The sequence below is a fragment of the Terrapene carolina genome, unplaced genomic scaffold (genome assembly GCF_002925995.2).
Source record: "Terrapene carolina triunguis isolate 2854851 unplaced genomic scaffold, T_m_triunguis-2.0 Scaffold131, whole genome shotgun sequence".
NCBI classification, from domain to species: domain Eukaryota; kingdom Metazoa; phylum Chordata; order Testudines; family Emydidae; genus Terrapene; species Terrapene triunguis.
The window spans coordinates 3,739,759-3,758,905 of NW_020664482.1; the positions used below are offsets into that span (position 1 = coordinate 3,739,759).

The 19,147-nt window shown below is 46.2% G+C and overlaps 1 protein-coding gene across 1 annotated transcript in view; it reads right to left on the reverse strand.

The window, feature by feature from the left end:
- The window catches only part of GPC3 (glypican 3), a 253,518-nt gene that overhangs the window by 59,000 nt on the left and 175,371 nt on the right, over positions 1-19,147 (reverse strand). Inside the window, exon 6 of the mRNA XM_026653014.2 lies at positions 17,334-17,454. Coding sequence (XP_026508799.1) covers positions 17,334-17,454 — 121 coding nt within the window. The remainder of the gene's footprint in view (positions 1-17,333; positions 17,455-19,147) is intronic.

The window sequence follows — 19,147 nt, forward strand, 5'->3', positions numbered from 1 at the left end:
GAATGCTTTGCAGTGAGTCTCTGTATACTATTTCCCAGGTTAACAGAACACCCTTTTTTAATGTTTCCATTCTCAGATGAAAAACAGACTCTCGGTGAATCACAACCTGTAGCATCTTTGCCATCCACTTGTGTTCCTTGGAGTAGGAACGTGATCCTTGGCAGGCTGGCTCAAAGCAGTGACACATTTCATCCAGTACCTGGTCTCATACCAGATGTTTCAGAATAAGGGACAAAAAACCTCACATTGGACTATTACAGAATAACCTGCCCATACACAGAGTTTCTTTATAACACCTTCAATTAGAGGTTGGCTCATACCCTGAAGCACAAAGGTTTATAGCCCATAGAACAGTGGCTGTTCCCATTACATGTATTGATAGAGAATCCCTTCTGAAATCTTACTGACTGCTTGGCTTCAGTGCTATCCAGTGGCAATGAGTTGCATGGGATAATGATGTGTTTAGGAGGGAGGGATAGGGATCGGGGGGGGGGGGGGGAATTGTCAGGGACAGTACTTGGTCCTGCTGGGAAGGCAGGGGACTGGACGACCTTTCAAGGTCCCTTCCAGCTCTATGAGATAGGTATAGCTCCATATTAAATGTATTCTGTAAAAACAAGTATTTTCTCATGTCAGTTTTAAATTTGTCTTTCAGTTTCTTTGACTGACCCATTGTTCTTCTATTATGAAACAGAGTAAACAGAAGTGCCCAATTTAGCCTTTTTATACCATGCGTTATTTCACCCCCTCCTAGCTGTCTCCCTTCTAAACAGTCCCATTCTTTTTCAACCTTTCTTCCAATGCAAGCTCACCCCTGTTTAGCTAGTGCCTGTCTCTCAAACTCCCTTTATTTGAGACAAGGTCATTGGTCCAATTCCATACCCCACACAAACCAGCATGGGCTCTGCTCTCTGCTGCTAGCACGGCAGGATAGGCATGCTAGGGTGAGGTGCTACTGTTGTAATGGTTCTATTTCTTTGTCATCTCCCCAAGCCGTGGGGCAGGGTAACCACCGACTGCTGGTAAATTGATTTTTCTGGCCTTCTTCTCAGAGGCGTAGCGAGCGCCCTCCGTACCCTCCGACCGGAGGGGGCCCCGCAAGGAAGGGGGCCCCTAAAAGTGGCAAAATAAATACCGCATTCCAGTTTCTGCATTGTAAGGGGCCCCGCCCGGACATATGTTCGGAGGGGGCCACCGTTCGGAGGGGGCCACCGTTCGGAGGGGGCCACGTTCTTTGTTGCTACGGCCCTGCTTCTCCTAATAGCATGAAGATGCCAATAATGGTGGTGATTTACTGGCCAAATGGACACATTGTTTCTATGAGTCCTTGGCTTAATTTGAGCTTAGCTCTTGAAACTGACAACATCCCCCCCGGGTCAAGGAAAATGGATACAGATCCCTACCCACCTGCTAATTAAAATCAGCCCATATTGGTTGTTTAAATCGATCTCAGCAGGAGGAGGAGCTGACAAGCCATTCCCAATTCCTCCTCGATGAAATCCAGTGTCTCTCACCGGCGAGTGATGGAGGGGACTGGACATGATTACTGCTCTCCGAGGAAGCGATGGTTAGTTAACTTTTACTGGCACCTTTACAAACAGGATGATTTAATCCTGGCTGCCCTTGCACTCAGATAGGGAAGGTGTTACTTCCCCAGCACATACACACAGTGATACATCATGGGGCACATGAGAAAAATAGATTACCTGGGATTTACGACCAGCTCATTCGCTTTCTCTTGGCCATTATTCTGAATCACCAGTCCCTTGCCATCTCTCTTCCCACGTCTGTGAATAAAGTCTATTTATGGTTTGTTTTGGGGTTAAGATAGGAAGGAAGAGGAGAACATTAAGGGTAAGGAAAGAGGCCATATGGCCCGTCCAGGCCTGCTACAAAACCAGGAAGTAAAAATCTATTCATGACTCATCATCTGGACCTCAGCTCTAGTCCAAGGTGTTAGCTGCAGCAGTAACCTCTCTCCCTATGAACAGTTCAATGCTCTCTCTCGCTGTCATTTATTTCTCCTACAGTATTTGATTTTAATGCTCCATTTGGCACTTGGTTCCATCTCGTGTCTGCCTTATTTATGTATGTGTCTCCTCCTCCTTATCTGGATCCTGACCCTGAGTCAAAGCCCACAGAAGTCAATGGAAAGACCTACCACTGATTTTAATGGGCTTTGGATCAGGCCCTACGTGCGTTTTTCCTCTTCAAATGAGCTACTAATGCAAGCAGCTTATCAGAACCACACTGGAGCCTTTCCTTCCAGGATCCTGTCAGCTCCTATGAGACACCCTCTTCTTTCCTTTCTCCAAGTTAACCTAAAAGTCTGGCCACGCTCTTCATCTGCCAAACCCTTAACTGCTTTGTATGGGCTGCACTATACTTTATAGAATCATAGTATCGTAGGACTAAAAGGGACCTTGAGAGGTAATGTAGTCCAGTCCCTTGCACACGAGGCAGGAGGTATTTGTCTGACCTGCTCTTAAAAACCTCTAATGACAGAGATTCCACAACCTCCCTAAGCAATTTATTCCAGTGCTTAACCACCCTGACAGTTAGGAAGTTTTTCCTAATGTCCAACTTAAGCGACCCTTGCTGCAATTTAAGCCCATTGCTTCTTGTCCTATCCTCAGAGGTTAACGAGAACAATTTACCTCCCTCCTCCTTGTAACAACCTTTTATGTACTTGAAGATTGTTATTAGGTGTCCCCCCACTCGGTCTTCTCCAGACTAAACAAACCCAATTTTTTCAATCTTTCCTCATATGTCACCTTTTCTAGACATTTAATCATGTTTGTTGCTCTTCTCGGGACTTTCTCCCATTTGTCCACATCTTTCCTGAAACGTAGCACCCACAACTGGACACAATACTCCAGTTGAGGCCTAATTAGCATGGAGTGGAGCGGAAGAATTACTTCTCGTGTCTTGCTTACAACACTCCTGCTAATACATCCCAGAATGGTGTTTATTTTTCTCACAAGTGTTACACTGTTGACTCATATTTAGCTTGTGATGCACTCTGACCCCCAGATCCCTTCCCGCAGTTCTGCCGAATCGGATGCTACTCATGGCAGATTAACTCCTGCTGATTTTTACACACACCCGCTATATTGGGCCTAAGACATCGCTTGGTCTTACCCATATATCTGGATACATGGGGGTAAGGAAGCCACGTTAATTTCTACTTGTGGGGGAACTCCTGGACCTTGACATCTGCACAAGAAGGGCAGAGTTGATTGTTTAAGACAAAATTGACATTGTTTCAGATGCTCTCTTCCCTAGTTAGAGTTTGACCAGTTTCTAAATTGCATCAGATCATCATCTTCCAGCTTTCAGGTTACACAATCAGACACAGGAACACGAATGGGGGGAGGGATAGCTCAGTGGTTTGAGCATTGGCCTGCTAAACCCAGGGTTGTGAGTTCAATCCTTGAGGGGGCCATTTAGGGATATGGGGCAAAAATCTAATTGGGGATTGGTCCTGCTTTGAGCAGTGGGTTGGACTAGATGATCTCCTGAGGTCCCTTCCAACCCTGATATTCTATGATTCTATGAAGCGGGAGAGGAGGCAATTTCCTCACCGTGTCAACTCTTTAAGGCATGGACTTGTCATTTGCTATATACTTGGACAGCTCCCAGCACAATGGGGCTCAGCCTGGTTGTGGCCTGCTGGTATTACCGCAATATAAGTGTTAACTAATAATAGCTACTACTAACAGATGCATGCACTCCTTACCGATCAGATCTGTACCAGCGATCCTAAACTTCTGCTCTCTCCGATGCTCCCCAGTCTCACCACTAGGAACGCCACAACCCAATCTCCCTTCGGTTCCACTGGCAATTCTCTTCCCCAAAACAAGGGCCTCCATTCTAAGCCTTTGATCTTCCACGCACCTAACTGCCCTGGCCAACAGCCATGCCTCTTCTTCTCCAAGACTATGTGAGTGGCACTCTCCCAGGGCAAGGTTAGCTTTAAAAGTAGCTCTCCAACTAGTACAGTAGCTGGATTGCAGGAAGGGGATAAAAAGATTGTATATTATATAAATATATCTATAAATAAAACAGATCTAGAATTAAGTGAGTGGGTAAAATGTATCCATTTATCTTTCCGATCTGAACTGCAAAGAGGGCTGATGTATAAGCTTGTCTGTTTACTGGACCGGATCACTCAGTCTTCTTTTGCACCCTAGGGGACTGTTTTTTATAAACAGTTTGTCTCTTTATAGAGGCAGCGTCTCAGGTGCAAATGCTAGCACCGGGCTACCTGGATGGATCCACAAATCAGATAGACAGGCATGTAGGCACTAGTATCTGCTCTCACAGGCAGTTGTGGGTGCAATCATTTGTTGACCAAAAAGAAGGCCCTTTTCAAAATCAGGCCCAACAAATACACTCTGTATGCATGGGAGCAGAGCCAAGCCGCTCAGGTAGGAAGCTGATTCTCTCATCATTTTAGCATCCAACTGAAACATCTCAGACTTTTGTTTCTGTTCAGTGCTGGTGACTTTATACCCCTCCGCTGATGCACTAACAAAGCCACTTAAAGAGCAACACCTGTACCCAGCCCTAGAGAATTAATCTGCTGGTGCACAAGGTTAGTAAAACCTCCTGGGCACACAGAGGAGCTGGCCAAGAAGAAATGTATATGAAAAAGTTCCTGCTAATCATCAGATCTCTTGGCTACTTTAAGGAGAATCTTCTATAATCCCCCAGGCAATTTTATCCCACAGCCAGAGAAATCTCTGTGTTTCACACAGAACCTTTTCATACATGTTCTCAGAAAGACCAACCAATAAAAACACAATTAGTCATTTAAATATTGTACAATAACAATAATCCTCAAGGCACGGGCATATACAGGCAATAAGTGCTCTTGCAGTTTAAACTCCTTAGCTTGGTCTCAACATTTAATCAGCTGCAAAAACCATTTACTGCTACATACATTACAATACCGTGGGCACTGGAGTATCATGAACGGCTTTTGCACTTGGTTAAAAGTTGAAACCAAGCTGAAGAGTTTAAAATGCAAAAATATTTATGGGTAGTATAAGCCAATGCCTTAAAGATTGTGTGTGTGTGTGTGTGTGTGTGTGTGTGTGTGTGTGTGTGTGTGTGTGTGTGAGTGAGTGTGAGTGAGTGAGAGAGAGAGATACACATTCACACATAGAAAATGTGTAATATATAAATACTAAAGCCCAAAGTTACAGTGGACTTACTGAGTACCCAGTGTATCAGTTATGATTCAAAACACCTGCTTTAATGTAAATACCTGGGATTTCTGCAGGTGTCATAGTAAGAACATGAATACTGTCAATCATTACTAGACATTGAAAAAACTTCCATTCATTCTCTGGTGACAATATGGATTGGCTGGAAACTTAAGTGGCTGATGTCATTCCACCTCAAGCTGTGATCTGATCAGGTCTCACAAACTAACCAGAGTCAGGTCTGATCAGTATGTAGAGAGGATACCTACAAGAGAAACCTCCATGCTATAGAAAGTGGTGTCAGTTCTTTAATGGGTGTCACACTTTCTCTCAGTCAGTACTGAACCAACATTCAGCATCAGGCTAAGGAGCAGAAGGTTTTTGGATGAGATGCTAAACTGAGTTCTCGACCACGTATGGTCATTAAAGAGACCACAACACCTTTAGCAAGAGTGCGGTTGTTGAGTCCTGGCCTCCCTACATTTTCCTGGAAACTTAAAGTAGATTCATAGATTCTATGGCCAGACGGGACCATTGTGATCATCTAGCCTGACCTCCTGTACAGCACAGGCCATAGGACTTACCCAGAATAATTCCTATTTGAACTAGAGCAGATCTTTTAGAAAAACATCCAATCCTGATTTTACCGTATTCTTCTTCATTTAATCTCCTAAGCTGCGCATAGCCCTACCATGCATGGTTTAAACCCTAACGATGGCTGGATTTCTTTAAAGTGAAGTGATTACTGCAAACATACATTGTTAGTAAAGCACTTTCAGATCATTCAGGATGAAAGGCACCATATAAATGTAAATAATAAATAGCTACAACAAATTAATACCAGCCTGTGTTATTAGACAGAATCCAGAAGGTGGATTCATCTCTTTGACATTCTCTGCTAGCATCTGGAAAGGACATGTGGGTATGTACCAAACAAGGATACATATTAATGTTTCTGGGACAGGAAAGACATGAATTTGCCTCGTTCTTTTCCCCAACTGAACAGAGAATAAATCAGAGGAATGGACACATCACATTCATGAGATTTACAGCTCAATCATTCAAGATTTGTGAATGAATCCTCTAGAGGAGGGAACAGGTCTGGCCTATTCTAGTGTTTCAGTTTGGGATTGTCACACCAGCCCCTAGAACAGAAACTATAAATGCTGGAACCCGCCAGATCTAATGGAAGGTGTGGCAGAAGGCTCTTTTGGAGCAGGCGCTCACTGGTTTTATCCCCAACTGGGTGTTACAGATCATTATGTACTCTCTCCTACTCAGATTTACCAGAAAACCTACCACATTTTAAAATGAAGACATGTAGCTCCTTCCTCTAACCCATTTTGTGTTGTAAGCAGCTATTAGCATCAATCTTCCTGTCTCAATGCACAATTAGGGTTCCCCCCGAACCCCAACCCCAGAACTTAAGCTATCGCTCGTCTTTGGGGGCTAACTTTGCAGTGTGACACTCCTAGCTTTGGTTCCCCTGACCCATTCCCCGTGGTGGTTCCTCGGTTGTGCCAGAAGCTGGGAATGAGCAACAGGGGATAGATCACTTGATGATTCCCTGTTCGGTTCATTCCCTCTGGGGCACCTGGCATTGGCCACTGTGGGAAGACAGGATACCGGGCTAGATGGCCATTGATCTGACCCAATATGGCCATTTTTATGTTCTTAAATATGGCAGTCTCCCAGTAAAAGACCCAGAGGCAGCAACAGCAAGGATTTAGAAACTTTGCAGGTGAATTCTGCCCAGCCTGCTGAGAAGAGAGCCAACATCCCTGCTTTTTTCCTCACTCTCCCTACTGCAGGAGTAACAGATTGCAAGAACTGGCTAATATGCAATCAAGTTCATTTAAAAAATATCACTCCTGTTACTGGTTCCCTCTCTTTAAAATGTAAGAAATTAGATTGACTTTCAGGTCAGACAGCCCCACAGGCCCACCCTGGGCCATGGGCAGTAATACACAGTCATGCGCTACACAAAACTATTCCGTCGCCAGAGATGATCAACACTTATACATTCTGACACATTAAAATTTGGAAAATTTTCAGCAAATCTCCATTTTTAACCAACTCTAGAACTAGCTGAAATTTTGATAATTTTGATTACATTTTCATGTTTACAAAAAGTGGTTAAAACATTTCCACAACATTTGTTTGTGACAGTTTTCCCCAGCCATCTTTAGCCGATACCATTTCTACTGGAAAGTCAAAATTGACCGAAGCAACAGCCTGTTTAGGGACAAAAATACAGTGAAACCCCCATACTCAAGGCAGCACCAAATACGGCTGCTTATTGGATCTGGTTTTTCAAGTATGTATTTATTATTTGAGAGGCTATCCATCGCATGAACTATCTTCTACAGTATCAATAAGAACTTTCTTCTAAATTATGAGGACTAGACTCAGAGCAAGAAGCTGTTTGATATGATGAATTGGGCCCATAGTAACTACCGTAGTCTCTTAATTGGACATCTATGCATCCAATTGTTGGTGGGATTTGTGATTTAACAACAATTCCAAGTTTATTTCCTTCATAACAGGATAAACTCCAGCTACACTTACAGGATATCTGGTGTTTGTTTTCCAGTGCCATTGTGCATCAGCTGCATGTTTTGATGCAAAGAAAATTAATCCAGTTTAAAAGGTATTTTTTCAAATGATTTCCACTGTATTGTTTCAAGCACACACTTTGCAGGACACACCTGACCCTCTTTGTATGAGCAGCAATTAAGCACTACAGCTGATATTAGAATTGAAAACACAAAAATGGAGTTCTTCACCTTTTCTCATGCTATTATCTAGTTACAGAGCAATATAGATTAGAGGCCATGATAAGGTGAAATGGCTTAACTAGTAATATGTTAACATGTCAAACTTAACAACATGGGGTGAAATCCCGATCCCGTGGAAGTCAATGGCAAAACGCTGAGTGACTTCCATGAGGCCGGGATTTCTCCCCTGGTGTCTACAGCCTGAAACCCTACAAATGCTAGTTTTATTATATCCCAAAACCCAGCCCTTGTTGATTCCCGCTGAGCACACCGGCTTAGTAAAATATTGGTTTTGCCATGAAAAAGAAATAAGATTGATTGATTTGTCGTCCACTAAGAACCCATGGATCCAAATGTTTGATTTGATCCTAGGCTACAGGCAAATAATCCTCACTGAATCAAATGATCCGTGGAAGGGAATGCGTGATTAGCAAGAAGAGGTGCGATGGAGCGTCCACCTCACACAAAGCCTGTTAACCTCCTAGGCTGCACCTGAAGGAAAGCCAGGGACTGATGAGGCCTACTGGCTGAAGAAGCCCAGCTCGGGGAGGAGCTGAGCTAGACGTATAAAGACAGGAAGTTGGTGGTAAGACAAGGCTGCGAGGAGGAATGCAGCAGTCACTCCCTAGAGAGGAGGGGAGTTGGCTAGGTGCAAAGAGCAGATCTGGGGCCCTGCCTTGGACTACAGACTCTGGCAAGAACCCAAAAGGGGGTGAGGAAGCTCCAGTGGTAACTTTGGGATGAGCCAGAAGATAGGGAAGACTGGTAGGAAAGAGCCAAGAGAAACAGCGACACAACTGGCATTTGAGCAGACTGTGGTTGCTAGGCATAGGGTCTCTGGGTTGGAACCCGGAGTAGTGGGCAGGCCCGGATTTTCCTGCTGGCCACCGGGAAAGTGGCACAGAACGGGAAGTGGATTGGAAGACTGTCTGAGACTGCAGAGAGATTGTTTGGCTGGTGGGCTTGAAAGGGGAGGACTAGAGTGACCTGGCCAGAGGGCTGAGTCACAAAGGGGGAGCAGCCGGAGTCCAGAGAGAGAGAGGCGAAAGGGTGAACAACCCAAGGAGGGGGAAGTCAGACCGGTTGAGAGCTAATCCACAGATGAGCCACAAGGAGGCACCCCAGCAGTGAGCGGTTAACCCCATGACAAGGTGAGATTGAAAATTTTGGGGAAAAACTTGAGATTTTTCTTTTTTGCCTTTAGTTTTTTTTAAACACAGGATTGTCCCTTTTCTGGTCCCCTCCCATCCCTTTCTGAAGTTCATGCTGAGGGAAAGTATCAGGGAGTAGCCGTGTTAGTCTGTATCCACAAAAACAACAAGTAGGCCGGTGGCACCTTAAAGACTAACAGATTTATTTGAGCATAAGCTTTCATGGGTAAAAAACCCACTTCTTCAGATGCGTTCTTGGTAGATGCAACCGAAGAGGGTACTTCCTTCACCTATTAAAAAGCACCTCTCCATTCTCATTATGTAAAAAACTCTGGGTGTGACAAAGGCTCAAAGGCTCAAAGTGCTTTGGGGTTTTATGGTAAAATCCGACATGTTTATGTCTTTCCAAAACCCATGACCAATCTGTGTAGGAAATAAACTATCCATGGCCGGATCCTGCTCTTACTGAAGTCGATGGGTGTTTTGCCATCGACTTTAATGATAGCAGGAGTGGTTTCTTCCCTGGTTTTTTCTACCGCTCAGTATTATAGGGTTAAATTCACATGTGTACAGAGGGCCAGCATGAGGAATACGCACCACTAAAATCCTATTTTGTGTGCTAAGTAGGATTTAAGTGGTGCATAGGACTCAGACCAGTCCTGTGCACAGGGGTGAATTTCACCCTTAGTGAACAGTGTCAGAGGCAGATTATTCCTTAGCCAATAATAGTTTAAAAAATCAATTCAATTAACTCAAGGCTGATTTAGAAAAAAACCCTACTCTGTGTGACCTATTCTTAGACTGTTCTCACACTAAACCCACACTAAATAAGCCCACACTAAATAAAGCCAGGATGTTTGTAGACGGAGCCCTGACATGTGAAAATGGTTTTTAAAAGCCAGTGTTATGAAAATGTCCAAGGAAAGAACATTATTTTTGGAATTAAAAACGAGATATAGTCGAACCTAATTTTGTTTTAATTCACGCATGTCACATGTCCCCTAATTTAACTGGCCTAGCAGATCTCTTGTAATTGCTGCTTGCATATGCAGTCAGACTCGGTGAGTGAATATTTACAATGGTGCGTTAACGAGAGCTAATGAATGGCATCTGAGTCACAAAAGGACAATGTAGTTAGCCTTTAAAGACCAGACCTAGACTTGGCGGAGCTATAGATTATTTCATGTAGTAGAAAAAGGAATTAGCTGATACATCCCAAAACACATTTATCATTTAAAAAAAAATCTTCTGTCATTTTATTTAATAGTCTTAAATATAAATAATTGTGAAGTCTGGTTGCTTTCAACAGCATGTGGTTTTAATATTTTAATTGCTACAAACAGTTTCATAATGTTGCCCAAAAAGGCATGCCCAAGTAATTATTTTGTTTATTATATTTCTTGTGAGGATTTGATAAATTATATTCTGTATATGCAGTAGTTTGAGTATTGTAGTACTAATACATTCATTTCAAAACTGGAAAATTAGCCAGCCAGGACTCATTTTGTTATGCGCTGTTAACTATTGTATGTTCACTGATCAATATTGGGTATCATTTTATTTTAAAATCAGGCAATTTACACATTTTGTTAATTATGATGCTATCATATGGTTACCAGATTAAAATGCACTGTTAGCGGGAGATACGGCAATGTCTAATACAATGCATCAGGAGGGGATTTCATCAAATCTGTCTCTAACTTTCCAGAGTGGAAAACACAGTTCTGAAAGACTTGTGAAATCCTCAGGGTCTCCCATAACACATTTAACAAGACGCCCACTTGAAACCATCTACTGACATTATCCAGGAAAGTCGTTTTTACAACAGCCACACGGCTCCCTCTTAAATATCACCGTCAGCGGGTGCATTGCCACGGGTAACATCAGGCACCTGGCCCACACCTTGATCATTGCTGGAATGCTGTGATGACTTTCCATTGAAGAGCTACAGTTACTGCAGGAAATGATAGTCTCCCTAAGTCCACCCCACCCTTTCCCCCGAGGAGCATCATGGCAGCTGCGAGCCCTTGTAAGGAGAGCAGCAATCTCAACACGGGTTGGGCACCATATTTGCTGGCTTTCTATCTGCTAAAGGTGGGGCAGACAGACTGACTTCCTTTGCCTGCAGATGTCCCAACTGCTCAGCAAATGCACGGCTGTCATTACTCTGTGTCCACAGTATATGCCAGGGATGTAGTCCCAGCCACTAAGTCAGGGTGGTCTTGCTTTACCAAGGTGGGGGTTGGAGGGAAGCTAACAACCTCACCTTGGTAGGTCCCTTGGGATTCAGGCATTCCATCAGGGGATAGAAGGACACTTAGGCGCAAGAGTGTGATACAGTTTCCAGGCCTGTTTTGTTTATATTAGATTCCGTAACATCCTAGTCTTTTGCCCACTTTCCAGATGACCCCGTGCGAGCACGGCCTCCATCGCGACTGCGCTCAGCAAGTACTGAATACATAATCTCAGTCAATCCAACAACCTTTAAACACGCCTGTGGAAGCTTCGATTCCCGTTCTCCAAACCCTGTGTGTGTGTTGTGCCACTGGGCGGCCTTTCATCTTTACGGGCCTGATTGTCCCCTTCTAGAATGCTGAGTTTTACTGCTTCTTGCACTTCCAAATTTTGACTCTGATCCTACCTTGAGACTCGGGCAGGGAGCTCCCTCTGAAGAACCCCAGAAGGCCCAATACCTAGACCTGACTGGAGGATCAGGGCCTTAAACTGGACATGAGAAAAAAGACACGAAGGTTTCACCTGGTAAAACAAGCATATTCCTAGAAATCACATAGTCTCTTTATATTCTAGGAAATCAATCAAAGTTAATTTCCCAGGGTTTGTGAAAGCCTATTGCCTGGACTGTGATTCCCAAATGGGTTTTTTCAAGAGCTTAGATGCCTGTTATATTTCTGGCTAGAGAATATGCAATATGATAAAAACACAGTCCCTACACAGTGTAATAAATTACAGATCGTTTGATGTGCAAACCAAAGATCTGTCAAGCTACAATATAGTTGAAATATTTTAAATGAGTCCTGCACTCCAGTGTCTGGAAATTTAAAATATGTTTCCAGGCCTCTCAATTTTCTAATGACATGTCTTGCCCACTTATTTTCCTTTTGGGGGTTTTATTCCAATTCTTACCAAGTATTGGTTCAAAATAAAGCTCCTCTTCCTGGAGATAGTCCCACCAGAAAGGGGGCAGGGGTGGGGGGTAGATAAGCTTATGACTGGTCCAGTGGTTAAGACGCTAGCCTAGGACTTGGGATGCCTGCATTCAAGTTCCTACTCTGCCAGAGATTCCCTGAGGGTCGCTAGTCTCTCTATGCCTCTGTTCCCCAATTGCAAAATAGGAACAGCAGCAGTGCCCCACCTCACAGGGGTGCTCTGAGAAATAAATATAGGGATCAATTAAAACTCACTTCCATGAACGAGATCCCTGACTTCCCAAATGTGATAACGCTAATGTTTATGTATGAGCCATCCATGCTTCTGGGCACAGAATGAAAGCAACTCAAATCACAACTTGGTCTAAAGGCAAAGGAATCTAAAAAATCCCAGTACCAACATGATGATGATAAGAAACCAGCTCACCCACCAACCCGCAATAAACAGAGCCACCCACAAATCACACATTAAAAAGAAACACAAAACAGCTTGGCGTGTCAATCTTATTATCAGGAATCATGCTGCAGAAAATGTCACTCACTCCAAAAAGATCTGACCTGAGACGTTAAACTTACTCAAACTGCTGTGTGTTTTAAAGACCATTAAACCAAACCTAATAAAAAGGTCTGTCTGAATTTATTTCCCCTTTTGTATAGTTTTAACTTGCTGCTTTCCTTCCAACCTCTGGGTATTCCATTCTAGTGTACGAATGAGGCTCACATGAGTGCTTGAAAAGCATGCAAGTTCTACAACACAGAATGCAACTTGGGGGTAGGGGAGAGGTGCTTTATAGGCAATGAATGCATTTATTTAGATTCAGATGAAGACTGATTGGTTAATGAGTGACAAAACTATACAATTTATTCACCAAACCTGAACAAGCTCCAGAGAATTCTGAAGCTTTGTCATGCTTTTGGAAAAGTATTCATTCTTATAGCATGAACAGCCTATAATAAATAAAGTCTAAAAGATCATAAAACATAAATTACATCTATTAGCAACAACCAAGAGTTAAAGAAAATGTTTTGGAACTCAACTAACTGGAAACGGAGTGTACATATGTCTCTGGGATCAGAGCTGCATCTCCTCTGATCAAAACAATGGACTGGGAGCCATTTGAAAGACATTGTTGCTATCTACTGGATCCCTACAGAGAATGCATTTCAGAAACCTGAGCACGAAGAGCCGATAGCTGAAAAGCAGTTCTCATTGCCCCTCTTCTCCAACAGACACTGAAAGCCTGAAGAAACCTCCTTTAAAAGATGCTCTCCGTTTGAGTAGAGCAGATGAGCTACTTTCCGTCTCTCTTCCAGTTGGGGAGTCCACACTGCATTCTACAACATGACTGTAGCCCACGAAAGCTTATGCTCAAATAAATTTGTTAGTCTCTAAGGTGCCACAAGTACTCCTGTTATTCTTCCAACCAGAATTGCTGCTTTTCACATCTCCTCCTCTTTGGGAGCCCATTGTCGGTGCAGATGTGAACGAGATAGAGAAACTTTCCTGAGCCAAGGAACTAAGCACAATGGTGAGATTCAATCCCCCAAAAATCTCAAGTCTAAGAAAGATCCAATTTCCTTTTACCAGGATCCGAGCCATTTACCTTGGCTTCATGTATTTGGCATGAATAGCTGGTTCATAACCCGTTCTCAGGTATTATCTTTTGCTTTCAAAATGTTTTCTTCTGAACTCTTTTCCAGTGACAAATGGCCTTTCCCCAAAAGTAAACGTTTTCACAAAGGCCTTTGATTTTTCAAAATGTTCACATTCTATATATCTACATGTATTAAAAAAAACGCAGTTGAACTGAACTGGATAGTGGTCACGCTGCAGACTTTGGTTGCCATCTACTGGTCTGGTATTAGCATTGGTAAGTGGCTGTCCTGTGACCAGCTCACCCACCGCTGGTCTTTCCACACGTCCTTTTTCTCAATTTCTTTTTTTCAGTTTCAAAACTGAAAAATGTGGGGGTTATTTTATTTGGTTTGGGTTTTTTAAACTATATGTATTGTAGCTTTACCACTACGCAGTTCAGTTCAACTGACTAATTTACCCTTGGTCTCCTAGTCCATGAATCTTAGCCTCCCCGCCATTTGAACTGATCAGCAAAAGGCCTGACTTGACCCAATCTGGCAGCCAGCATTTCCCAACCATTTCATGTCAGCCGTTTCAAGTACACTACTAAGCATGTTTTGTTCAGTGTGTCTTTCTCACTGCGAATAGCGAAATACCACCACCATCAGCAGGCTGAAACCTGCCTTCTTCCAAGTTTAATAGGGCGCTGATTAGGCCTTTCTCTCCTTTTAATAAGCAAGACCTGTTACCCTGTATTGTAAAGTACTGCAAGCTGGCATGCATGAATGTAAAGGAAAACTGGGTCTGTGCCCCAACAGTAGTCCTGCTACTCTGTGTCAGGGTGTATATGGCTCACCTTCACATGAGCACAGAAAGAGTTAATTCCTATGCAGAACTGCCAGGGCCGGCTCCAGGCACCAGGCACCCAAGCTGGTGCTTGGGGCGGCACCTGGAGGGGGGCGGCGGCGCGGCGCGGCGCTCTGGCTGCCGGGGCGGGGGGGGGGGGGGCCGAGCCCCAGCCGGGGCGCGCCGCCCTCCCCCCAGGGCCCCGGCCGCCCCCCCCCCCAGCGCCCTCCCCCCGGCTCGCTGCCCTCCCCCCGGGGCTCCGGCCGCCCCACTCCCCACCCCCCGCAGGGAGGGGGGGGCGGCCGGAGGCTTTTTCGCCTAGGGCGGCGAAAAAGCCAGAGCCGGCCCTGAGAACTGCCTGCTACTTACACCCACATAGGAGGTAACAGAGGTGTGTCTTGGGGACGTAAAGACTCAAGCCAGGGAATGCTAGTATTACAGTTCCCTGATGTTCACTGGAGCAGAAAAGAAGAAGTCATCAGCAAACCAACTCAGCTAGGAACTTCCGAAAGAGCAAAACCTACCTGCAGGCCAGCCTTGAAAGTGTGCTTTTGTTTTAGCCTCACTGAGCTTTTTTTAAACCTGTTTGTGTTCGAAAGCTTATGAAGAAAGCTCACAAGAAAGCTCTCCCTGCGTAGACTCTGCTCTCAGGCTAATTTGGGTAACAGCCATATTACAGGGCACATTATTATTACTTGGATAGTTGAACCCACAAGGCCCAAAAACAGTCTGTGCCCAGAAACGGCAAAGGCTTAAGCCCCCAAGGGCTGCATTTAAAAGCAACCACACGTCGCTCCACACTAGTGTCACAGGAACGAGAGCAGAGTCCATGGAGCTCTGCTGGTCTGGGGCAAGGCAGGAAGCAGAGAAACCACAACACCAGGAAAGAGAACACAGGGAAGCCAGCCTAAGACCCATCCCTGAGCTGTTGGGCCAGGGACTTGTGGTGGTGGTACTCAGGCCGCATGGAAGCAAGGGGGAAGACAGCCATATTGCTTCTATCGGTGCAATCCTGATTTAACTGGTCACAAGAAGAATATCTAGAGTGGAAACATCAGCTCAGACCGGGGCCCGTCGTGCCTGGTAAACTGCCTCCATCGAGGCCAATACCCGACGCTCCAGGTGCACGTGAAAACTTCCCATAATGCCACAGGAAAATTGGGCAAGGCAAGAAAATTCCTTCCTGGCCCTGGCCGTGATCAGTCTGTGACATGAAGCGTGAGATCTGATGACTGTTTTGCGACCCCAGTCTTAGCATGTTCCTTACGTTGATGTGTCAGTCATCACATCAACATAAGCGATGCAGCTGCAGTGTTTGACAGCATGGCCTCTGTGCAGGGACAGATTTTGCAGACCGGCTCCCCCGGACAAAGGATAACAATCATCTTCACAAGCCTCATCCGTACAACACAGAACCGCCGCCAAATGTGCTGAGCATGGCGGGGTTTGCTCTAGCGAACTGAGACCAGCCTAGCAGGAGAAACAGAGACCCAGGCCAGATCCACAGGGGGCATTCTGGTCTGTGCGTGTCCCCACCGAGCTGGCTATGAGTTTCACCCAGCATGGGGTCGCTCGCAGCTGATGTCAGCTCCTGTGCCGTTTTCTCAGTCAGACCCAGCAGAGGAGGCGGGAAGGGGCGTGGCCCGAGCACGCTGTGCACCGGCTAACCCCAGTTGGCAGATGGTCCCTTGGTGGCCACTGCCTGCTGGCAAAGGTGAGTGCAGCCCGGGCTACTGTACCTTACATGGGAGCCAGCACAGACCTGTCCCGAGAGGGGTGATGGATGCAGCCTCCCCATTCAATGGGCACACACCACCACCGCTGTCTGCCTCCTCCTTGCCCTGCCGAGGGGGCACCAACCACCCTCCGGCCAGCACCCCAATCTTCATCCCGGCCCACTGGGTCATGCCGGAAGGGCGGCCGGGCCAACCCTGAGCAGCGCTGCGACTCCATGTGCCAGGCCCGGAGCAGGGAGCTGGGCACAGGAGACACTGCTGTAGGGAGAGTGGGGGGTAGCTCGCTCCCACCCCTCGCCGGGCCCTCCCTCTCCACTGGGCTGGGATTAGGGTTGTGGTGCTGCTGTGGGTGGTCAGTGTCCCCAGGTTGCAGCGCCCGGCGTGGGGAGCTGGGACGAGTCCCCTGGGACAAGAGACACTGCTCAGGGGTCTCTGTGGGTGCAACTGTGCCCATGAACCCCGCTCAAGCCACCCCTGCCTGAGAGCCTGGCTCCCTGAGCACCCCACCTCGAGACTGCACCAAGTCCCAGTCTGGACCATAAGGGGTACTGGTGGAGCTGGGCACACGCGTGTGTCATGGCCCTGGGTCCCATACTCACCACTGACGTCATGTGACTCCTTCGCTGTCATTAGACTGGAACATGCCAATAAAATCCAAGGAATGTATCTAATTTAGGGTGACCAGATGTCCCGATTTTATAGGGACAGTCCTGATTTTTGGGTCTTTTTCTTATATAGGCTCCTATTACCCCCACCCCCCATCCCGATTTTTCACATTTGCTGTCTGGTCACCTTAATCTAATTGAGCAAAGCAGGGCAGATTTGGAAACGCCCCCCGGAGCAATCCCCACTCCCCGCCCTCGCACCCACCTGGTTGATGTGTTTCAGTTTGTCGATGAGCTGGCTGATCACTGGCTCGGGACCCTTCGTTTTCATCTCGTGGGTGCCAGCTTGAGCTTTCCCCCCGTTCCTCGCCACCTGGTGACTGTACCTGCGCGAGTGAACACAGAAGACAACATGGGGCGATGGACTGGACTCACAATCAGAATTATTTATTGCTTAGGCCAAGCATGCTAGCTTCCTTCCCGTCACAGAGGAAGACTCGGTCCCTCCCCTGAGAAGCACAGGACGTTATTATTTCTCTAACCACAGCATCTAGGACCCCAGTCTGGCAAACACAGAACAAAAAGCTGGGCCCTGCCCTGAAGAGCTTCCAGTCCTGATGCAGTCTAAGAGGACAGACAGCCCAAGGTGGGGGAAGGGATACGACACACAAGGCAGGCGAGCTGGGTGACGACTGCCAGATGTTTGATGTAGGTCCAAGTCTGTTGTGGTGCTGATCTAAGTAAAATGTGAAAAATATTACCACTCTACAATTCAACCGCCTTGTGGCCCATCTGCTCCCAGAGTCCATCCCAGTGACCCAGCCCCGTCCCTCCACAGCAGTGGTCCCCAACCTTTTTCGTCTGGCAGGCGTCAGACGACGAGCCACGGAGGACCGTGGCGGCGGACGAGCATCCACCGAAATGCCACCGACAAGCGGCAATATCAATAGGGGTCGCCGCCAAAATGCCGCCGACAAACAGTGTCATCCAGAGGCGTTGCTGCCAAAATGCCGCCGAAAATCGGTGGCATTTCGACGGCGACGCATCTGGATGACGCTGCTTCTCAGTGGTATTTCGGCAGATGCTCGTCCGCCGGCCAGTACGCAGGCAAACTTAGACGCCCCGGCCGGCGCTATGGCGCCCGCGGGCACCGCGTTGGGGACCCGTGCTCCACAGCAATGGTTCCCTGGCTAAAGGGTTCCCAGGGGGCAAAGGGATGAGTCAGCACATGTCTCGTAGACTTTGCAGTGGAAGTGGGACTTCAGAGGGGATTTAAAGTAGGCTAGGTGGGGCCAGGGTGTAAGAAAGCCAGGAGACAGCTGCAGGAGAAGCAAACAAACACCACCATGGGGCTGGCAGCACTGGCAGGGCACATTGGGTGGGAAGGGGATGCGAGGCCAGACCAGGGCAGAGAGGGGCGGCGTTAGGTAGGACCTGGAAGGCAATCACGAGAAGCTCAAATGCAGTGGAGAGGGGGAGCCAGGCCAGCGGAGAATTCATAGCAAGGCTGGCAGCAGGGGCAATGGTCGGAGCCACTCCGAATTGCTACATTTGTACCGGGGTGTTACCCAAAGTACAATTAAAACATCGTGCGTCTTTCCTGAACGACTTTTATTAAAAAAAAAAATTTGCGCACGATTCATGTGGGATTCAACGTTTAACGTTCAACACACAAACATCCATTTGTATTTTGAAAAGCCTTGCAGCAGGATAATCACCATGGGCTTTGGTGGAAAGTACCAAATACAGATACACAGGATAATAGGCACCACTGCAGCGCAGCACAGCACTTAAACACGCAGTCAGGGGCTACTTGCCTGCTGAAAGTTAAGCGTGTGCTGAAATGCTTTGTTGGACTGAGCTCATGATTTCCACTGAGGTTGAAATAACAAATGTTTCTCAAGAATTAGCTGGCTTTCAACAAACGCACACATCATCAGAATCGATATTCTCAGAGCACCATCTTGTGGAAAGACACATTACTACATGCATAAAATGTTTAATTATTACACTCATAAACACTTGTTCCTGCAAGATCTGTGCCTAACTTTACACGCATGCATAAATGTCTGCAGGACT